This window comes from Drosophila innubila (assembly GCF_004354385.1).
Source record: "Drosophila innubila isolate TH190305 chromosome 3L unlocalized genomic scaffold, UK_Dinn_1.0 0_D_3L, whole genome shotgun sequence".
NCBI lineage: Eukaryota > Metazoa > Arthropoda > Insecta > Diptera > Drosophilidae > Drosophila > Drosophila innubila.
In genome coordinates this window covers 20,898,051-20,920,303 of record NW_022995376.1, presented here as the reverse complement: position 1 = coordinate 20,920,303, position 22,253 = coordinate 20,898,051, and the positions used below count along the sequence as shown (strand labels likewise).

Here is a 22,253-nt window from a genome sequence, read left to right as displayed (position 1 = left end):
AGTGAGTGTTTGCTCTTCGCATTGACATTTAATTTGCCTTTGCTTTGTGTAGTGCTTTTCCGTCAGTGGTTGTAGTTGTAGACGTAAGTGTTGTTGTAGTGTGGCTAAGGGGCTGTCCGCAAGGTGGTGTGCGTCTTATCAATAACACTTTTTGGGGGTTGCTCACAGGGTGTTTCGTTGCGGTATTGCGGCACCCGGTGGCCGCTTATCTGCGCATGCGCTAAAGCACAATAATGCAGGTTGCACTCAAAAGTATGCACTATGCTCTCAACGAAACAAAATTAAAACAGCTGCCGCAAAGTATGCTACGATTTTGAATTACATAGCAACGAGCTTTTTAAAGCGCACAAATGAATGGCCTGCTTAACGGTTGCTGAATTCGAAATTTACTTTTAAAATAAATACAAAAAAATGTTTTAAGTAAAAATTAAATTAATTAATAAAAAAAAAAATTCGAGGTTTTTGATTAGAAATATCTTCAATAATTGGGAAATTTTTCTCTTTACAAAATTTCTCTAATGCAGGAATAATATATGAAAACCAATAAATAAAAGAAAATTATAAAAAATACTATATTATGTGTGAATTTATATAGCAAACAAAAACAAGAAAAAAACACGAGCTGACAAGAGCAGATCACATAAAACAAACGGCCATCAGCGCAGAGGATCGTGGCCAATATCTGACACATTTTGGACCGACTAATCCCGCCAGAACAATGGAAGACAAAAGAGAAAATATAGATGCATACGTATATACGCAGATTATATACACATGTATGAATATAAGCAATAAATTAAGATACAAGATATATACACACACGTGTATTGAGTTTCTATCACTTTATTCAACGTTTTACGTTAATTTTCTTTATGGTTGGTTGGTTGTTGTTGTTGTTGTTTCGGTTTTGGGTTGTTTAACAATAATTAATTTTGTTGTATGTATGATTTGCTTGCATTTGCAGCCAGCACTTGAACATTAAACAATTAAACATAATAATTATAATTATAATAATAATAATGATAATGATAATTATAGACGTCTCACGCTAGACATAACATTATGGGCATAAACTTAGGCTTATCATAAATAGAATCGTATATTAGGCATATATTTTATATGTATATGTGTGTACCATAGATATCATTGCTTTTATGTTTTGCACAGCACTTTTAACATTAATTGCAAGTATAAATAATGAATAATTAATGTATTTGCCACAGCAAATCATACAAATTTTATATATGTACGTATATATACATATTTATTTAAATTGTTTTGTTTAGTTCATTTTTAAAAATCATTAAACAACTGCAAATCTCTTTGGTCTACTGCCTTGGCGGGTTTCCAATCCTTCTCGGGATAATCATCAAAATTTTTCGTATCCCCATCGTGATGCACATCAGGCATAATTGGTGGCTGTAACACAAAGATTTAAATATAGATCGATTAGGTACAGAACTAGAAACTATCATAACATAATGGCGAAAATAAGGGGGCGGGGGGTGTAGGCTATTAACGCCTTAAGAGCGTTCAAAGATTTATGATCCCCGCCCACAAGTACAGAATGAATCGCCGTGGTCATTAATTAACAGCATTGCTAATTTCTAAACTTGATTTGTTTATTTGCTTTTAATTGCGTCCATGTATAAAAATACATTGTATTTCAAATCAAACCCGAAAATGGCTTGAACGAGTGACGTCCGATCTAAGGTATAAAAGAGTTTACAGAGAATCTTGTATTATTGCTTACCTTTAGCTTCTTATTGTAGACGTCATTCCAATTCAAGTTCTTGAACCAGCGATGCCTTTTAACGTCATCGGCGCCGTTCTGCGAGTGTATTAAAAAGATGAAACGCGAAATTAACTTAAATAATTCTGCATTTGTTGGCTCGTGTTGCGAAAACTCGCGACAAGCTATTAAAAATGTATACCCTGTACCCCTTATATTTAACAGGCGGGTATAGTAAATTAAATAGACAACCTCAATACTCTTTGCTCAAGATAAAGCCTAAATGTCTTAAGATTTAAAATAATCGCCTAAAAAAATGAATTAATTAAAGTCAGGCAAAGCACTTCTGAAATTTCCTACAGAGCATCTTCCAATTAATCTCATTCTACTACTAGCTTGCTTATTTGTTTTCCATTTATATTTCTATTTTGAAAAATTTGTTTTGCATTTATTGTCGCCAGTGAAACTGACAGCAGCCATGTGCATAGAGATTTGTGCCAGAAATCCGACAGGAACGTGGGATTCTACAATTAATTTTTGATATATGCAATTTTTAATGCCCAAAAAAAGATTTCGATACGGTTATGACAAGTGTAAACAATTGTCTATAAATATGTCTTATAATCGTAAATGCCATAAAAAGCTGCCAAATTTAATGCACACTTTACAAAATTAAACAGGTGTTACATAGGCAATTAAAGCCAGCGAAGGAAAAGGAAAAAACAGGAAAGATGGCAATTAAAATAGAAAAAAAATTCTCGAAGAAATAATATATGTTGAAAAATAATAAATAAATTAATCAGAAAATTTGGTACTAAGTACAAAGTGACAATAATCACATGTTATTTATAGGTTTAAAATTAAAATTATATCTAAAAGAGAATATTGTGAAATATTATAGTTTAGGTAATAAACAGATCTCAATTTAATCTTATTGCAAAGTCTACAAGTATTTCCTAAAGTTCCATTTCATTTTCATCTGCTCTAATTTTAGAATATAAACTGCCAATATAAATATAGATAGATACTCGCTATCTAGTAAAAATTCTATCTTTTAACTATTATAATTAATAGTGAACTTACCTTCATATTGCCCAGTCGCTTGGTTCTATCATTCACCAGCAACTTTTTAATCAAGTCTTTAGCAATGGGATCCATGTGACGTTCCCATTCAATTTTTCCGCTCAAAATCTTCTCATAGATGCCAAAAGGCTGTTCATCGTAGAAAGGTGGATAGCCCACAAGCATTTCATATATGAGAACACCTGTAAATAGGAATTTCAATATTAGTAATTTAACAATTTATATGCATGTTAAAAAACCTTACCCAACGCCCACCAATCGACGGCTTTGTTGTGTCCTTTTGACTGAATTATCTCAGGTGCTATATACTCAGGTGTGCCGCATAATGTCCAGGTGCGATCGCGCAGCTTTTTGGCAAAACCGAAATCGGTGATCTTCAAATGTCCATCGCGATTGATTAATAAATTCTCAGGCTTCAGATCCCTATAGACAATTTGGAGTGAGTGTAGATATTCCAAGGCACTGACTATTTCAGCCGCATAGAAGTTTGCTAAAAATAATGTCTTATGTAAGTTGGTGTTTTTAAATAAGCAAGAAGCATGATTTACTTACAAGTTTGACTAGTAAATTTGCCAGCATTGCGCAGATATGTAAACAGCTCACCGCCGCAAACATAATCAAAGATCATGTAGAGATTAGATTCATCCTTTGTAGACCATTCTCTGTGGGGTAAAAGTACAGAGAGTTAGAGAATGTTTTAATTAAATAAATAGTTGCTTCATCTTGGTAAAATAAGATATACTAATAATTTTTATGAAGAGCACATACTTTTTATTTATCATTGCTTTTATTCTCAATCGGAAATAGTTAAAGTTAATGTAATTATTTTTTTCTCTCAAGCTACAAATAATTTTCTCAATTTGAAGCTGTCATATTTAAATCTTTTTAAGCTTTAAGATGCCCTTAGCACAACAAAAGTTGTTTCCTGTTAGGATTATTCAATAAGCTGACTTTCTCTTTCTTTTATATTGATAACATATATGTGGATTTACAGAGTACTTACAGGCTGATCACAAACGGATGTCGGATTTCTCGCAATATGTTTCGCTCATTCTTGACATGTTCAATCTGCTTGAGGCGGATGACTTCAGTCATGGCCAAAATCTTCATGGCACAGTATTTTTCGGAAATGCGATCGCGACAAAGGCAAACACGTCCAAAGGTGCCAGTGCCTGTGATTAAAAGAGACAGACAAAGAAAGAGATAGATTCAATAAATAAATAGTAAAATGATTACTGATACTAGTGTTATTTCGTAACTATAAGATCGGATGATGCATTTAACCGCAAATATCTCGGATTGAGTAAAAAAAAAACTGGATAGCTCCCCTCAAATCCCGCTCCCGACATAAGAGAGCTAAACATGCATAATTACACATTGGATTTTGTTTTTTCACTTTTGAACACGTTTTGAGGTTAGTTGGCTGTGTGTAAGCCGACACCCATAAGATTTTCTCAACCTTGAATTTGTAATTGGGCTAACGGCCAGCACACACAGACAGAGAGAGAGAGGGAGAGTGACAGAGACAGAGAGAACAAGTTGGAACGTGTGAGTAGCTCGGATTACCGACAACTACTTCAAGCCAAAAAGAAAGTCAAAGCGGGTGGTAAAAAGTTGGATTCGACGTCGCACAGTGGTATTAACAAGCAGAATTCACTAATCAAAATCACACTGGCAAATAATTGTACATAAATTTACATTTTTATTGGTACTTAAATGTTTATTATTGTAATTTTGCCACGTATAAACTCATGTGATCCCACTGTGCGTCACTTTTCATAGAGTTTTTTGTTGTTGCTATCGTGCTTTTGACTATTTGTTTGGCATTTACCATAACAAAACTGCTTACAAATTGATTTGTCTTATAAATCAAAGTCAACTACTTTCGTATTTGCCGCATCGCATCGCACATCTTTCTGGCTAAAACAATTGGGTAGGAAAATTTTCACTCGGATGCTCTTGTTGCATGTTTTTAGTTTTTCATCACGTTTTCGACTTTTCATTTGGCCCACAATAATTAGCCATGATTTTTATTGTAATAAAGCAAAAGTGAGAGATTATTGAACCGCCCAAAGTTGCCAATAGCAACAATAGGTACATATAGACATGACTCGACACGTGCGTCCGCAACGAAGAAAGCTAAATAAATGAATTACAATGGGTAGGCGTTCTCCTTTGGGGGCGTATATTCCAGCTGGCCCATATGTTGGCACCTGTCGTCTCATTACACGTGCAAATCAAACAAAGCTCCTCCAAACTACTTATTTCGATCTAATGACCCGACATTATAATTAATGATTCTCATTGCAATTTCTATTTTCATTACGCTAAGAAATGACTCAGCTGAGATATTACAGAGCTTGTACAATCGTAGAGAGAGGAGAAGGAGGTGAAAACGAAAAGAAAAGTGTGGGCAACAAAATATTAAAGAAAGTTTCAGAATTTGTTTTAGTTTTATATTCTGTTTTACTTGAAGAATAAATTAAATGAATATTGAAACTAAAGTGGATATGCAACAAATATTAACTTTGGAATTAACTTGATTAGAGATACTACTATCTATTGAGATTTTCGAATTTCATATCTATTTATCAAAAAAATATTTTACTTATTTTTGAAGAAGATTTCATGATAAAGTTCCTTCAATATGCTGTTATTTAATTTAGAGTTATATATTTACACTTTCAATAAAATGTAAAAAAGTTTTTTTATTTTTATTTAAAAAATGATCTCTTAAGTTTTTCCTTATCATGAGTACAAACAGAAGACTGTAGCAAAAATCAGCCATAAATTTAGAATTATGCAAACATAAATACTCGTAAAGCAGCTAATAAAATATGTGAAATTTCCAACAGATCAAGCTGAGCGGGTATATTTTAACAATTGGCTTTTTGCATGGTTCTGGCATTTAAAATTAGCAAATAATAAATAAATAATCGACAAGATGCGAAAGATCGAAAGAGAAATAAATCAAACGGATATTACTACTTATCTGCATACTCCCACATACCAAAAAATGCTTTTAAATATTTTTATTATTATTTTTCTTTCTTTCAAAATTTATTATCAAAACACAAAATGGACCGATGAAATAGGGTGGCGGGGGAGAGCCCACAACACGAATCGAAAGTATTTTTTGTGTGGAAGTAACAACAACAATAACAACAGCAGAAATGTGTAGCCAAGCGGCAAATGGCTAACAAACCTTACAAACAAATTGTTAACATTCTTTCAAAAGAAACAACAGCAGCAAAAGGTGTGCAAAGAAATGCACAAACAAGCGAACATATACATATGCACATGCCTGTAGTTCTCGAAATGGAGAAATTTGTAAAATTACAGCAGTTTTTATTCAAAAATGCAGTCAGTTATAAATTAAAGTAAAAAAAAATATCAAATAATAAAGAATATAATGAGTAAGAACTTGGATGAAAATACTTGAAAAAACGTCAATCGATGTATTTGCAAGTTTTAAAGGTGCAGTTTAGATATAAAAAAAAAATAAAAGATGTAAATGACATTTAAATAAATTAATTTCCTAAAGGAATTTTTAAATTTACCTTGTCAGCATTTGTTGCTGATAAAGTATAAAAATAAATAATAAATGACTCTGGATTTTTCAAGCGGATCAAATTCTAGTTCCATCGAATCGAATGCAGTAAGTGTATATGATTAATGTTGGTTCGGTTTCACGGTTTGAATTCATTTCATCACTACCAAGTTGATTTCGCTGCCATGTGGACACTACAAATCATTGTGAGCCTGTTTCTGATAATTGTCATTGACGTGGACTGGACACTAGCGCGTAATATGTATTGCCGTGATCCTGCATATAAGAACTGTCACCTATACTGCCGGGCAAGCTGCGTAACCTACACTTGCAACCAACTTAAGTATTGTTTTGATTATTACTTTAATTATAAACAAATATATCACAGACCACCCAAGAAGCACAGGAAACGCTGTTAATGCCGATTAGAGGTCTCCCAAATTATCAAAGATTCTGTATGAAAACGCAGTTGCAATATTTGGAATATAAAGAAACTAGCGATTACTTCATTTTGGATGCGTTTTGCATTAATGCATTTTTGCATTAATTAATTTCAACTTGATTTTTAAGTAGTGAAAAAATTATAATAAAGTCACTGTCTTAATCATAACTCATAAGATGTTAGCAAATGTTATATTACGAATTAATTAAGCTTACAAAACTTTGCTTTATTAAATTGAACCGTGTTTTGAATCATAATCAAAATATTGCTTTATGATTTAAGCCTACGAACTATCTGCAAAATTTTTTAAGATTTGCAGACTTGAATGTAAAGCAGTTTTAAAATTTTTAGCTGCTTTCAAAGCTGTTTTTTTTCTTTTACAAAATAGTCCATCGATAAATGTCTATTAAATACGCATTTTCATTTGCTTACTTGTAAAAGTGATTTATTTGCACCTGTGTATGTCTAGCGAAATTGGAAAGTGCTTTTAGTGTTGTTTAAACCAAAACTGTCGCGTCATTTTCCTGACGTCCATCTCAGTGCGTCTGTCCGTCTGTCTGCCTGTCTGTCCGTCTGTCTGCCTGTCTGTCTGTCCGCTAGACAGGCGTCTTGGCCAAGTGAAATTGTGACAGCTTTGGAGCAGACGGCAAACAAAAGCGACGCGTTAAACGGCGCAAACGCAAACGCCAGACGCAGATGCAGACTCAGACTCAGATGCAGACGGCCAAAAGCAGCCGACAGCAATTAAAGACGACCAAGAGAAGAGATCCGAGTGAAAACCAGTTAACAACTCCTGCCTACTTGTAAAAGTTTCAGCCAAAGATGTGCGAGGTGCAAACAAAACAAAACCAAACAAGTAGGAAAACTCTAGTTGAGCGTAAATAGACTTTGAGATACTCAGCTTAAGATAAAAATATTAAACTTTAGGTATGTTAATGAATAAAAAATTAATTTAAGACTCTGTACATTTTAATAATTTTATTTTAAATGAAGTCAATTTTTCTTAGTTGACACTGTATAAATAAATAGATTAATAAAAAGATAAACAAACATGAACAATATTTGTTACTTAAGTTTATAAATTTAATTTATTAATTAAGTACAAATCTATTACTTTAGTATTGGCATTGATTTGAATACTATCAATTATTTATCAACTTCTCAAATAAAGTTTGGGTAAGCTAGGATAACTATAAGTGTCTTTCTGTTTATTATTTTTGATTACCATTTATTTTTACTTAAAATATAGATAGAAAATACTTTTTATCGATATGTCGACTGTTTTCCATAAATTAAACCGATTGTCTTCTATTGATTTAAGATAACAATTGCTTATCTTGCAGAATCCTCTCTATTCTCTATTTTTCTATTAAATCCTATATCAAGCAGGTTAGAAGTTCATAGTAGATAGATAGATAGATTAGATGGTATGACAATTTATTGTACCCTCTTTCAATTTATAATATTTACAGGGTATTGCAAAAGCTTTACATCATACATGGAGCAACTTTCTATTTAATGATGCGACAGTTTCATGTGCTGCAACTGGCCCTGAACAGGTTCAGTTCCCGGTACCAGTGCCAGTTTCCCTCGCAGTCCTGATCGCAATTCCCTTCCCTCCAGTTTGCATTAAAAGAGACCAATATCATGGTTTGTTGCGTCTGTCTCTGAGACACACCGACGCTGATTGATGCTGTTTATTTGCTTTAGCGAAATGCAATGCAATTCTTTGTGCAGTTTTATTGGCAGTTGTAGCTCGGTTGCAGATTCCCATAAATTATGTGTGCCAAAAGTCAAAATACTCGTACTGTACTGTAAAAAGTTTTTGTAAATCGCGTAATGTAAATGAAAATAAACGACGCGTTGTGCCAGACACTGAAGATGCATATAAACTTGGCACAATTCGCACAGTTTTGGCAGCTGCTTCTGCCGCTGGCTAAATAAAGTTAATTGCGTTTTATGCAGTTCCATTTAAAAAGTTTGTTTTAAATCCCATAAACAAAATCATAACAATAATAAAAGCTGAAGCTACAACAGAAGAATGATCCACAGACCTCTCAGAATCTCTCTCTCTCTCTCTCTCTCTCTCTCTTCTGATCTTTGGGCTTTTGTAATAAACTTGAAGCTATAAAGTATATACTACGAATTTCAGTTGCAAATTGTGTGCAAAAAAATCTTGGCCTTATTCTTCCTCAAGATACTATAAGTAGTTCTCACTCTTTAATTGGAGAAAGTTAAATGAGTATTCTCAAGATCATAACATATTAAATAGACAACAATTTCACAAGGATATACTTCTTATTATAATTCAGATACAACGGGAATATAAGTAATATTTTTACCTCAACAAAAACTAAAAATGTAGACCTAGTTTAAGGCCAGAAATATTGTGGCAACACGACCGACTAAACTAAAATTGTTGCCTTCTTATTTGAAGCATGAACATCGATGTCACTTGGTTCCTAATTTGTAGGATTTATGACATGTGGAAACATATGTTTATCATCATCATCATCATCCAATGAAACGAAACTATCGTGTAATATGGCAATTGACCGCACGGCTCACACAATTTCAATGGGTTTGACAAGATTTTACAACCCACCCCGAACTGCAATTTACACATCAGCTAAAACAGAGAAAACAACATAAATCAAATTTCGAAAACTGTATGAAGAAGTGTCTGCTTTCTCGATTTAAAAATACCCTATAATACGTTGGTTTGCAACGATAACTTGAGCAAATCGTTTCTAAATCATTTACAGGGTATTGGCGCGTAGGTGGGCGTTCTGGTTTTGATTTTGTCTATTTGTGTCATATGCAAAATGCATTTTTAGGTCATTTTTATTAATAATTAGACCAAAAATAACAACAACAACAACAAGAACAACAACAACAACAAACCACAAGACGCACGGAAAATGTTTATAACGCAATTTTAATATGCTCATTTAGTGTTTGGGAAAAAGCTACGAGACAAGCATGCAAATGTGCCACATCCCCTCTCGATCCCTACCCTCTGGTGTCTCCCTCTCCGTCTCCCTCACCGAGACAGACGCTTCTGTCGGGGCAGCCAATTTGGTGTGGCCAAATTTTCGGCAATTTGCCAAATAATAATTTCAATAAAATTTGCTTATACATTTTCTTGATTTTGTTGAAATAAAAAGCAAATTTTCCTCATTTTCTTTTTATTTTCAGTCTTTCTTTTCTCATTTCAGATTTTCGGATTTCGGATTTCTGGCTCAAAACTTACACAGATCGCGAGACGCTCAAATTTTCCATACGATCATTAATTTCTCGTTGAATGATTTTGTCTTTTTTTCTTTATTTTTTTTTCTTATTTGTGGCCAATAATATTATTATATTATAGAGTATATATATCGGACAAACTTATAAAGAAACGACCGCACTTAACACACCACAAAGAAATCACAAAAAAAAAAAGAATTAAAAAGCAAAAAAAAAATAAAGATAAAAAAAATCGAGTGTATCTCAAAATAAAATTGAACTATGAATTATATTTTGCAGACACTACGACGACACACGGATGCCGCTTCTGCTTCTTCTTCTTCTTCAGTTTCTTCAGAATTTTTTCATCTCGATGTCTTCAAAATAATAACAACAAAAATAACAGAGACATGTGTTGCTGCTTGATATTTGATTGGTTTCTATTATACAGAATCCATTTCTGCTAAAAGCGTTAAAAAGATTTCAAGTCAAGGGCCCCCAACAAACTTTCTTCAACTAACTCTTCTTATTCACCACATTTGATGTCCGTGCTGCTTTGGTTGTTTTAGCTGAGCATTTGGACACTTTTATGCCCCAAAATGAATTGTATTTCCCAGAACTGTGCGTAAATATTTATCTGCCATACATCTATCAATCATTGAACCACAAGCAGTAAAAGGATTGCGTTGCTCTGTTCTTCGTTTGTTGTTTTTGTTGTTCAGTTGATTTTCAATTGTTTGCTTGTTTGGCAAGGTCTTTGCGCCTTTGCATTCAAGATCTCTGATCCGCACCGAAATACAGCGTAATATAAATTTGTCAATTTAATATATTAGCTGTTAAAATGTTGTAGCATTGGATGATCCGTCCACATTTCCGCATGTTGCTGTCAAGTTGTCTTTCTAGAAGAAGGCAGCCAAAGGCTCAAAAGTAGAGCAGCAAATGTACATTTTAATGTATTCATTTACAATACGTCTATTACGGCTGACATTGATGATAATTTGAACACATTTAATGACTTTGAAGCATTTAGATCAGGTTTTAGATAATTTTTTTTAAGACTTTCTTGCAATGTCATTCGTAAGCTAATAAATGTTTGTCAAGAATTATTAAAGTTTTTGAACATTTAGATCATTTTTAGCACTTGGGTATGATTTAGATCATTAAGAGACTGTTCTACAATCTGAGTCATTGTCTTACAGTTTCCTAATACCACATTTTTTGTGGTTCATTAATATAAATTTAGAACATTAATATCATGTGCTTAAGTGTATTCATAATAATTTGAACGGTTTGGATAATTTATTATTTATTTATTTGCAGTTTTAGAATATTTACATTACATATTAGATTGTATTATATTTTTAAATGTGAACATTTATCTCTATGCTTTCAAACTGCAAATATAGTAGATCATTAAGATCGTAAATATATAATTACACCCCTTTTTAAAATGTTTAGTGCATTTATGATCATTGCATTTAATTTATTTATTGGTGTAGCTCATTTAAAAGCTTATGTTATTAATTAATATGCCAGTTTTATTAGACTATTTTATGGCATTGATTTTTTATTAGTCTTTCCCCGAGCTCCATCAAAAGTCACGCGTCCCGAAGGTGTACAAATAAGAACATATTAGTTATTTGGATGGCAACAGACAGAGAGGAGAAAGAGTAGGAGAAATGTTTATCAAAATTCGGAAAACAATTCCTGCGAAATTTCCGGAAAAATTACCGCCAACATTTTATCACCTGCAGCACATTTCACAACAGACTCGTAAAGGCATCAACGGCCATCGATCGGACCATGTTTTGTGGTTGCTTTTCTTAATTGTGGGTGGAAATCAGGGTGGTTCGACTCGCAGGGGTGGTAGCGGGGGGGTCGACGGCGACGGTGAATAACTTGGCTTGGGGTTTTGCTGCATTCAGTTCATCTAATCAATGAAATTTTAAACAAATATGAGCTTCAAATATTTATAATGCGTTTCTAGCAAGAGTCCGAAACTGAATGTAATTACAATTTACAATTCAACAAATTCTCTTCCTTTATATGAGTGGGAATATTTGTTTTTAGTTCTGGTTGCCACAGAGACATCTCCAAACAGAGATTTACCCTATTGCCTCTTGCCACTTGCCACTTGCACCTAATAGACGCGTGACTCAGCGTCATTAATTGCGTAGCTCGGAATCGAGTATCCGTTCTAGTTTATTTACTTTTTACGAGTACTTCTGATTTTCTTCGTCTCAATAGTAATGGGGATTATGTGTGATATTGTTGTCTGGCAATTGTTTGAAATTAATGCAAGATTACTCATCCGTTGTGTGGCGAGGTGTTAGATCGGAAAAGAGGGATTACTCATACGCCGTGGGATACCAGCTGATGATTGAGGTATTTTCCAAATGTATTTGCACCGGAAAACAGCTGAGGCATCTTATTCTACAGTGCTCAGTTCAGTAATTTTGATTAGGCAATGACAGAATAGAGCCAGAATTGTATACGGCAAAACTGTACTAAAAGATATCCAAAGTACTTTTTGTAGCTTTTATAATCAAAACTGTTTAACAATGTTGAAAACACAACTCAGCGCTGCTTGGCATTCCATATACGAGTCATAATACAAAATAGGGATAGTTTAACAATGGGTTCACTATTAGAATCTGCTCTAAGAAGTATGCTTTAACTATTTCGGTATTCGGAAGCAATTTTCTTTAATCAGTTTCTACTTCTTTTGATAATACTATTATTGACCCTTTAATTACCTCAATAGTTTAACCTATCGCTTAATATTATACGTTTTTTTTCCCCATTTTCTTAAGTTTACTTTAAGAATTCGCATCTTGAATTTAATTTCAAATATTTATTACCTCATTTTTTATGAATTTTTTAACGGTTTAATCTGCTTTTCTTCAGACGATTTTCACTTTGCTACGGTTTCGATTAGTTTTTATTGTTTTTATACGCAAATAAATTTCTTATTGATTACGCAAATTGAAGGCGTTGCTCGTCTTATGATTATTATGAGTCGTTCGCACCGCAGACGTCCAAGATAATTGTTCTCGTTGTTTTATGAAGCTGCTTGCGTATTTTCACAAAGCGTTTAATTTAGTTTTAGCATCCATTTAATACACATACGTGTGTATATATCGTATATACACAGTTCTAAATTTAGACCGTCTTTTTGGATCATGAATGAGAGCCTACGTAGCCAGTGGCAATTACTGTCCAGTATTTAAGTATTTTTTATGGGCTTTTCATTATTTTGACGTGCTTCAAGTATATATTATTTTCTCATTGTTTTTTAAAGCACAAAAAAAAAAAAACGTACACATTTTAATGGTTGTTTTCGAAAAAGTCATTACGGTTTCTAAACATAAATATTTATCCACAAAGTATTGGCAAGTGTGGCCAGTTGATCGTATAACTGAGATTTAACTTATAAATAAATCTCAGGCATATATTCCATTTTAAAGACTTACTATAATATTTAGTAGTATTTTTATTAAATTTAAAGTATTTGCGTATTATCTTTAGCATTATAATTTTGTTATTAAATTATTCAATTATCTTGATTTAATTTAAATAAAATGTATGCATCTTCATACCAATAGATCTAAAATTATTTCACCCGCTTAGTACTCTTCACAGCAATCGTTAAGTTCTAAGATCTAAAATTCTATCAATTTCATTCCTCTAATCGTTTCATTAGAAATCGAAATATCTCTAGCAATTTCTAATTACTTCATGAGTTTACATTCGGAAAATATCAATATCACAGATGGTAACGCCCCCGTCTTCTTTGATTCCTTATGCTTTGTCAAAAGCCTTGACTCAGAGACTGACCTAGGCACAGATTTGTTATGATAGCTCCAATTGATAAACATGCCAAAAACACAAATAAACAGGAACATAACACGTGTGTAAATGTTAATCGCACTAAAAACAAAGCGATAACTCAAGATGAAGGTCCGCGATCAGAACTAACTCTGTCAGGTTGAAGGTCGCCAGGGGGTAAATATATATGTATAGGCATATGGTCTTTTGATACTCACCGACAGTTTTGATGATCTGGTAATCGTCTAGGATATATTTGCGAACACCCTTTGCGGTCTGAACGCTGCTGCTTTCCTCGGAATCATCGTCAGTCTCCTCGTCATCCGTCTCATTGCCATCATCCTGTTCGCTCTCATCGGAATCATCGTTGTTGGTCACATCATCCGTATCATGACCATCCCCATCTTCTCCATTCTCCTCATCGTCCACATCATCCCCATCATTGTCCACAGATGTTGTTGTTGCACTGCTGCTGCTGCGACTGCTGACACTGACATGTTTGGATTGTGGTTGTTTCTTCTGTTGTTGTTGATGTTGCTGTTGCTGCTGCTGTTCCTCTTCTTCAGTTTCCTCACTATAATCGGACTCCAAGGGATCTGATGATTCACTTGAGGCGACACTGTGACTGCCACCATTGACATTGCCGCCATTTGAGGCACGGCCCAATTTGAATGTGAATGTTGCCTCTGTGTTCATGTCATTTGTGGCATTTGTTGCATTTGTTGGAATCTGTTTCTTTTTGTGTTGCTGCAGCACTGACGATGACGTCATGCCATTTCCGCTTCCTGCTGTCAATTTTGAAGTGGAGCCGCCTTTCGACGCCACTGACGTCGTCTTGTTGCCGCCTGTCAACGGTGTGCAGAATCGTGCGCAAGTTGCTGTCGACATTGTTGCAATTGTTGTCACTGCCGCTGCCACTGCTACCCTTGTTGTTGCTACTATAAGTGTGGTTGTTGTTGTTGCTGTTGCTGTTGTTACTGATACTGTTTTTGTTTCTGAAAATAGACAGATTGACAGACATTGGTTAGCTGGCAATTGACAGTAAGTGTGCAATTGAAACGAATAAACGATTGCTCTATAAATATGCACTCTATTTTTATGGTGGCGCCATCTGACGACAGCACAATACCTGTGGATGACGTTGTTATAAATATAGTATAAATATATTTTATAGAATTTGTTTGGTTTTTGGAATATACATATTTCATAGAACCTTTTTGGTTTTTGGATACGTACATTTTTTAATCTTCCATTAATTTTATTTAAATATAGGAATAAAATTATTCTATATTTTTCTTTTTCTAAAGAATGTATAATATATTATTTTCAGTAAGTCAATTTAATGATTAAGCAAAAAAATCACAATTTTGTATTTATTTTTAAAACTAATTCAACACAATGGATGTCATTATTTATTCATTCTACTATAATCAAATAAGATAATTAATTTTAAAAAATTTAAGCAAATTTATTACAATCGAAAAATATGTGAATTTTTATGTTGTCAAAACAATTACTAGACTAACTGTATACTGAAGGCATCAAATAACTTTATTTAAATACATTGCTTAATTTTCTTGATTAATTGTCTTTTCCTTTCTCTAAATTATTATATATCTCTTAACAAATCCATTAAATCTCTCATATAATAGATTTTTGAGTGCAATTAAAGTGCATTTTCATCGCATCCGTTTAAGTAAAAGGTGTAAGTGACACTGTAGTATTGTCTATAAAGCTTTAATGCTATTTTTGTAACTTTGTCATTGTAGTTTAATTAACCAAACGTTGGAATGGAGAACGTCTTTTGTATATTTCAGACTGACAGCTTTGGTCGTGCGTGTAAATTGAAAGCAAAATGAAATTGCCGCGGGACAAAAAAAAAAAAGAGGCAGAGGCAAAGTAGAGGAGGAAGAGCAAAAAAAGAACGGATACGAGAACCTACAGCAGCAATCAACAAGTGTCCTATGGCCCTCCATCAAGTTGACAAACGCACACAAAAGACAAAAGACTAGAGATGGGAGCGTGCCGTGAGGAATATTTGAGAAACTAATTACAATAAATTAATTATTTTAAAAAAAATTTGATTTCAAGAATAAAAGAATTTTTGAAAAAATGTATACAATTCTAAAGAAGTAAAAATAAACACTAGTAAAAGTCGAGACTTGTACTCAACTCTAGGAGAACACAGACAAGCTTTATTGGCTTCAACGTCTGACGAGGAAAATTGACTTATGTGCCAAAGGGTAGACAACAATGGGACAGACAGCAAAGCAGAACAGAGCAATAATAATACTGAGTACATAATAATACATATATTGTAGGTTTCTATTAAGATAATAATTGTATTAATAACAATAAACGCATTTCTGATTCAATTTGATGGCAACATACAGAGAAATCCATTCTTTAGATTGAGTTTATCGACTGTCTGAACTTTCCCCTCAACCTTCCCTACCCAGGCTCCTTCTGTGTCTGGCCTTAATGCAGATGCATTTAATTGAAAAGTTTGCCCAGCAGCCCCAAGTCCAAGTCATCAAATGGCAATCGTGCATACAAGTACAAAAGCGGCGCATATGCAAAAAGCTGATGAATAACACGTAGTTCTCAATAGAAGATACCCTGTATATATGTTTGGGCGGGTCAATTTCTTTGGGTGAGAAAAAAGGAGGAAATCTATAATGAATTATAGGAAACAAATGCCGGAATATATGTATCTGGGTTGGTCTTTTATATGCTGACCAAATTAGGCTGTAATCGGTCCACTATACCATATAGCTGGCATAGGAACGATCGGTATTAAAATGCTTATGCTTATGCTTTGCAGATTACGATTTGATAAACGCTTTTTGAGAAAGAAATTGACCTATGAAATTGATATATGTATTTGCAACACGATCATTTTAAACTTTTAAGAATATTAATATGAAGGGAAAGTTAAATGTAGGTATGTCAGCATGTCAAATAAAATATTGGCTGTCTTATAGAAAGATTAAAATTTGAGAAAGCTTTAAGAGAATTCTGCATTTATAAAAAGCAATGGAAATGACTTAATCGATATGCACAGTCTCTAATTACCTATTCTATTGTACTACAGGGTATAAAAATCAATAGCCATAGTTATAGGATAGGCCTGAGTGGCTTTTATTGTTTCAGCACTACCTACTACTCGAATTCATACTCGTATTCGTATTCGTATCTGGGGCATGTGCTAAAGCCATGTAATAGCAAATGCATTCAATTGTTTGTACCCGTAATAAAATATACTAAACGACGAGCACTAAAGAAATCGTTATATTGCCGTTGGGGCTGCCCCAAAAAAATGATGATATGAAGGCTGTGCTTGGGTTTCCCAAATGTGTGTGTGCTGTGTGGGTGTGTGTGAATAAATATTCAACAAATCAAGGTTGGGTATACAAAATTTGGACAAAGGATAATGGATTACAAGCTGCTTTGTTTGAACTTGCAGCTAATGAACGTTTTCCTATGGCTTAAAGCAACTTTCAGGCGCTAGATGGCGCACTTAAGGTTTGAATTCATCATGTTGAAAACAATGAAAAGTATTTTAACAATTGCAATAAAGATTTACTTCGTTATAGGGAAATGCATTAACATGAATTTTGAAAAAATATGGAAAACAAAGAAGAAATATTTTAAAAATTCATATAAATATTAATATCGATTCTGTGGAAAAAACAACAAAGAAATCAATCAACTGTAGAGAGGGCAACAACTACGTCTCCAGACAGTCTGCCAGTCGTATTAATCATACTTAAAACTGGAAAAGCAAATAAAATATATAAGCGATTTACATACAAATAATAATAAAAAATTAGTAATCTTGGAAAAATATTTTTGTTTTTGCTATTAGAACGAATTGAAAACAAAAGAATCTTTTTTTTAAATTTTATTATTATTATTGTAAGGCAGCATTGAACGGTCGTTTATTTGGAATGTTTACAATTGTTGTCAAAATGTTGCTACATACATACATTTGTACATATGTACTAACGTGCATACATACATTCTGACACAGATTTATTCTTATTCATTTTATGAACGGCTGCTGTCAGTCAAAATTATTTATCTACGAGCTTAAAAACGCAACTAAAACTGCGGAAATATAACTTAAAGTTGAGTATATCTATATAAACATTTATATGTATTTGTTATTGTTATTGTAGTTAGAGGCAAAGTGCAAAGTTTTCAGAACAATTTTTCAAAATTATTGTAGACAATCACTCGGCCTGTAAATTAGCGCAACAGCAAACAAATGCCGTCTATACTAAAAAATATATTATATGTATGTAGATATATATTTCTGTGAGAGTAGGAAGAACCAACGTCAGTCAGATGTTGAAGATCCCGCCACACACAACGTAGCTATACTTATTCCCCACCTCTTTCCCCACATTCACCTTGGACGACTGCTGCCAAAATGGAAAAATTGAAATGGAAATTGGGGTCGTCGTTGGCCTGTTGGCAAGCAAATTGTTGAATGTTGCTTAATCTTCCGGTGGCTTGCACTCTTTTCGTATTTTATTAGTGTTTTTTGGTGAATGGGAAAACACCATAAAAATTAAGAGGAATAAATAAAAACAGAGGTATTTCAAGTGAAATATAAAAAAAAAACGTCAGGTAACTAATACATTTCTGCACGCCAAACAATACAATACAAGTTAGCCAAAACAGCAACAAAAACAAGGAGGAATACGATGTTTATTATAAAATAGATATAAAATTACAATAACAGTGAGAAAACGTAAATTTTTAGGTATTTTGTTAAGGAACTAAGTATGCATCATAAATTCTTGAGAAGTTTTATTTTTTTTTTTACAAAAGCTGAATCCTTTTAAATGTAAATCAAATTTTTTTAAATCTTAGATATTATTAAGAAAATGATTAAATATTAAATATATTGGCCAAGATGCATAAAATAAAACCCTGTTAAAAAACATGAATATTTTAAATATATCCATTTAAACACTTTCCACATACATATTCGTATTAGATAGCGAATTGGCTATCTTTATGTACCGTAAAATACAGAAAAACCCAAACACTTGTCACAGCTCCCCTCATTATTTATTGTTCAATTTTGTTTATATTCTTTTCGTTTTTCTTTATTGCTGAAAAAAAAATTTCCAATCGGATTATGAAACTGTCCCCGTGGGATTTTTGCCAGCAGCAGCAGCACACACCTCAACAAGCAGTCAGATCGTTGGCCCTGATTTATTTAGAGCATTATCAAATAACTTTTAAATGATAGAGAATTATTGCTTAATTATTACTGCAGACTCTTGAACTTTGATACGGGACGACATTTGAATCAAATGAAAACTCAATGAAATTTATATCGGGACTTGCAACATTTATTAATTTGTTGCGCCTCCCACTACAGCGCTTAATAAATTATATGATTTATTAATTAAGAGCAATGTTATGCGATTTGTCATATGCATGTTCATGCCTATAAATATGTTGCGCTCCTGGCGGCGACTGGAGCAACAGCAACAGTGTCAGCATCAGCGTCATATTATCATACTAATTTCTGTATTTTACTGAGAATTTCCAAAATTTGCCGTAGGCGATTATTAATGTACCGAAATTTTTTGGTTTATCATTAAGCGACAGTGGGAAAAAACAAAGCGAGCAAGAGGCAAATTATGAATAAGTGTGGCCATATTAATTAATGACGCTGCATGAAATATTATTGCACAGTATGATTGTGACAAAAAAAAAAAAGAGAAGAAGAACAGAGATTTTGTCCCGAAGGTGACTCTACCCCATTTTAATCGTTAACGCACTCTGGCTATAATAATCAAAAATAATGCCACCAAATATAACCATAAAACTCATGACGCGGTAACGTTTTCATTTCTGTTTTTGTTGTTATTGTTATGTTGCTGGGGTACTTGCACTGTGTGTGTCAGGGAAAGGGAAAAAGATTTATGGTTTTGTTTTATATTTATAGAGCAAATATTTCCGGTGTCCTTGTGCCAGTTGTGCCACAAGAGAAACTTTCAATGCGTAAATGAAGTTTCTTAAATGACCCCAATTTGGGAAGGTCTTACAAGGATATTAAATTGGTCAAAATAATGAAAATAAATATTGAACATATGCAGAAAAATGTGTGAAAAGTTGGTATTCTTGAAATTTTTAAGAAATTTTCATACATGAGGAAAATTTGCTGATTGAATTATAAAACTATGAAAAAATTACAGATAGTATTGACATTATCGCAATTATTTTAAGGGTAACTTGCTAAAATTTACTTTATTAGCTACATATCTTGAAATATTCACAAGAATTGGACGACAGACAAGGTTCAAAAACCTTTTAAGGAAAATAGGCTAAAAATTTATAATCAATTGATCATATTTTATTATAATAAGAAAGCCAACATTTTAGAACAGCTTTTCAATATAACTACAAGTCTTCAAGATTAAGATCAGAAAACAAGCTTAATGTACTGAATATTATAACAGAAACTTAGAAATACCAGCTGTAATATTTGAAATGAGACACAAAATGCAGATGCAGAATATACAAATCTTACAAGAATTGTTGAAAAGAGAAAATAAATTATTAGGTATTTATTTTTAAACCAATTTAACTAAAAATGTTCTGCTTTTACAAAAACGTAAGCTAATTAACACGCCTAATTAGCTTAAATATGCATATGGTTAATTGTACGATTACCAGAACACATTTTGGAAAGCAACATTTATAGTTAAAGTTTCTTGATTTTTATTTTTTTGCTTTTTTACACTTGGAAGTATTATAATGATTACTCACTCGTCTAATTTTTAACAGCTTCTGTTGCCTCGCGTCCCGATTTCTACGTTGACTTTTGCCGCCGCTTTTTGTTGTTGTTTTGGTTTGCTTTGGTTCTCCTAACGATCGCTTTTTTCGTCTATCTGTCTGTCTGTCTGACGATACAGTTCAGTATCATAGATATAGATACATATATGATTTTTTTTTCGCTGGAGCAAAATTTGAACGCTTGCGAAATTGTTAAAAATAAATATGTTACTTTAGCATGCACGATCTTTTCTTCGTTTTTCCGCCGACTTTTTATTTTTATTTTTTTGCCCGCAAACAGAAATAAACTTAACACTCAACGCTGCTCAGCTGGTCACAGAGATAGGTAGCTGGGTATAGGTGTATATAGGTGTATGCATATAGCCACAATTTGCTACAGATTGAAGACAATACAACGGAGTTTTTTTTACAACGTTTATTTGTGTCACTTTTTGCCCGCTTTTTTGTTGTTGTCTTTACTTATGGACAATTGTACCGCTTTTTGATTTACAACTCTTTCGGCTTGCTTTTTGTTTCAGTTAACTCAATTGACGATGACAACGGCAATCGGGAGATCTAGAATATCCGGTTTATTGCCAAATACACCAGGCCGCGCTTAGCCGGAGTCTGCTGACTGCATTTAACAATTGCAATATGCAAATTTTTAAATCTTTTATAATTTGAAAATAAATTTTGAGTTATTAATTTAAACTTGTGACAGACATCCGCGTTTGGTTTTCTAGTTAATATATTTATTTTTTTTTGCGATTTTTCTAGCCGCTTTTAGTGAATTTTCTTGAGTGTTTTTTTCCTTTCAGTTTTTCTTTGTGCTTTCAGCTGACCAGCCGCTTCCACGTTTTGCACGAAACTGAAACGTAAAATCTGCGAATTTCTTGCCACCAGCAGCTCTCGATGTTGCCGTCAAACGGCGCGCCGCGGCGTCGACGTCGCTGTAGTTGTTGTTGTTGCTGATGCACACACACGCTACGTTGAGTGTGACTGTTGTAGATGATGATGATGTTCATTATAATAATGATGATGATTTGCTGGGCTGTTTGTTAAGATGCTGTTGTTGTTGCCTGTTTGTGTTTGCTCTTAGCCACATTTACGACGCCATATGTGTTGCCGACTGTGTGTTTGTTTGTGTGTGTGTGTGCTTTGGAGTGTCTGCCACATGACGCCAATATTAAGACTGATGTGGAACTGTTGTGTGGCAGGGAGTGACAACCGCAGTTGCAGGATCACCCGAAGTAAAAGAAGCCTGTAATCAAGCGTTTAGTTTGTTGGGAAGTAAAAAGTGGAATCTTCTTAGGAACAATCAACAGCACCTCTAACTGTGGCACCTTGCACCTGCACCTGTTCTACTTGCCCAGCACCCAGTTGCCACTTTGGAAAATGTATGATCTTCCTTATTCATAGCATATATTTTTTAAGTGAATTTATCTTTTGTACTTTGCGTAAAAAATGTAATTTTTGTTACGAATCTATAAAATCTATTATATTATGTAACCGTCTTAAGAAATGTACTTTTTTATTTAAATTTCCATCACATATAAATCTTACAGATGCTTTTATCTATCAATTTTTAT

At 33.5% G+C, this 22,253-nt stretch overlaps 1 protein-coding gene across 1 annotated transcript; it reads right to left on the bottom strand.

Moving 5' to 3' along the window:
* Positions 1 to 813: 813 nt before the first annotated feature.
* On the bottom strand, positions 814 to 21,557 carry LOC117787265 (cAMP-dependent protein kinase catalytic subunit 3). The gene is made up of 8 exons (XM_034625748.1): positions 20,659 to 21,557; positions 14,082 to 14,858; positions 3,819 to 3,987; positions 3,368 to 3,477; positions 3,060 to 3,305; positions 2,816 to 2,997; positions 1,754 to 1,831; positions 814 to 1,419 (listed from the first exon to the last, which is right to left on the bottom strand). Exons 2-8 carry the CDS (start codon positions 14,749 to 14,751, stop codon positions 1,294 to 1,296), a joined length of 1,581 nt encoding a protein of 526 aa, XP_034481639.1. The 5' UTR covers positions 14,752 to 14,858; positions 20,659 to 21,557; the 3' UTR covers positions 814 to 1,293.
* Positions 21,558 to 22,253: the final 696 nt, after the last annotated feature.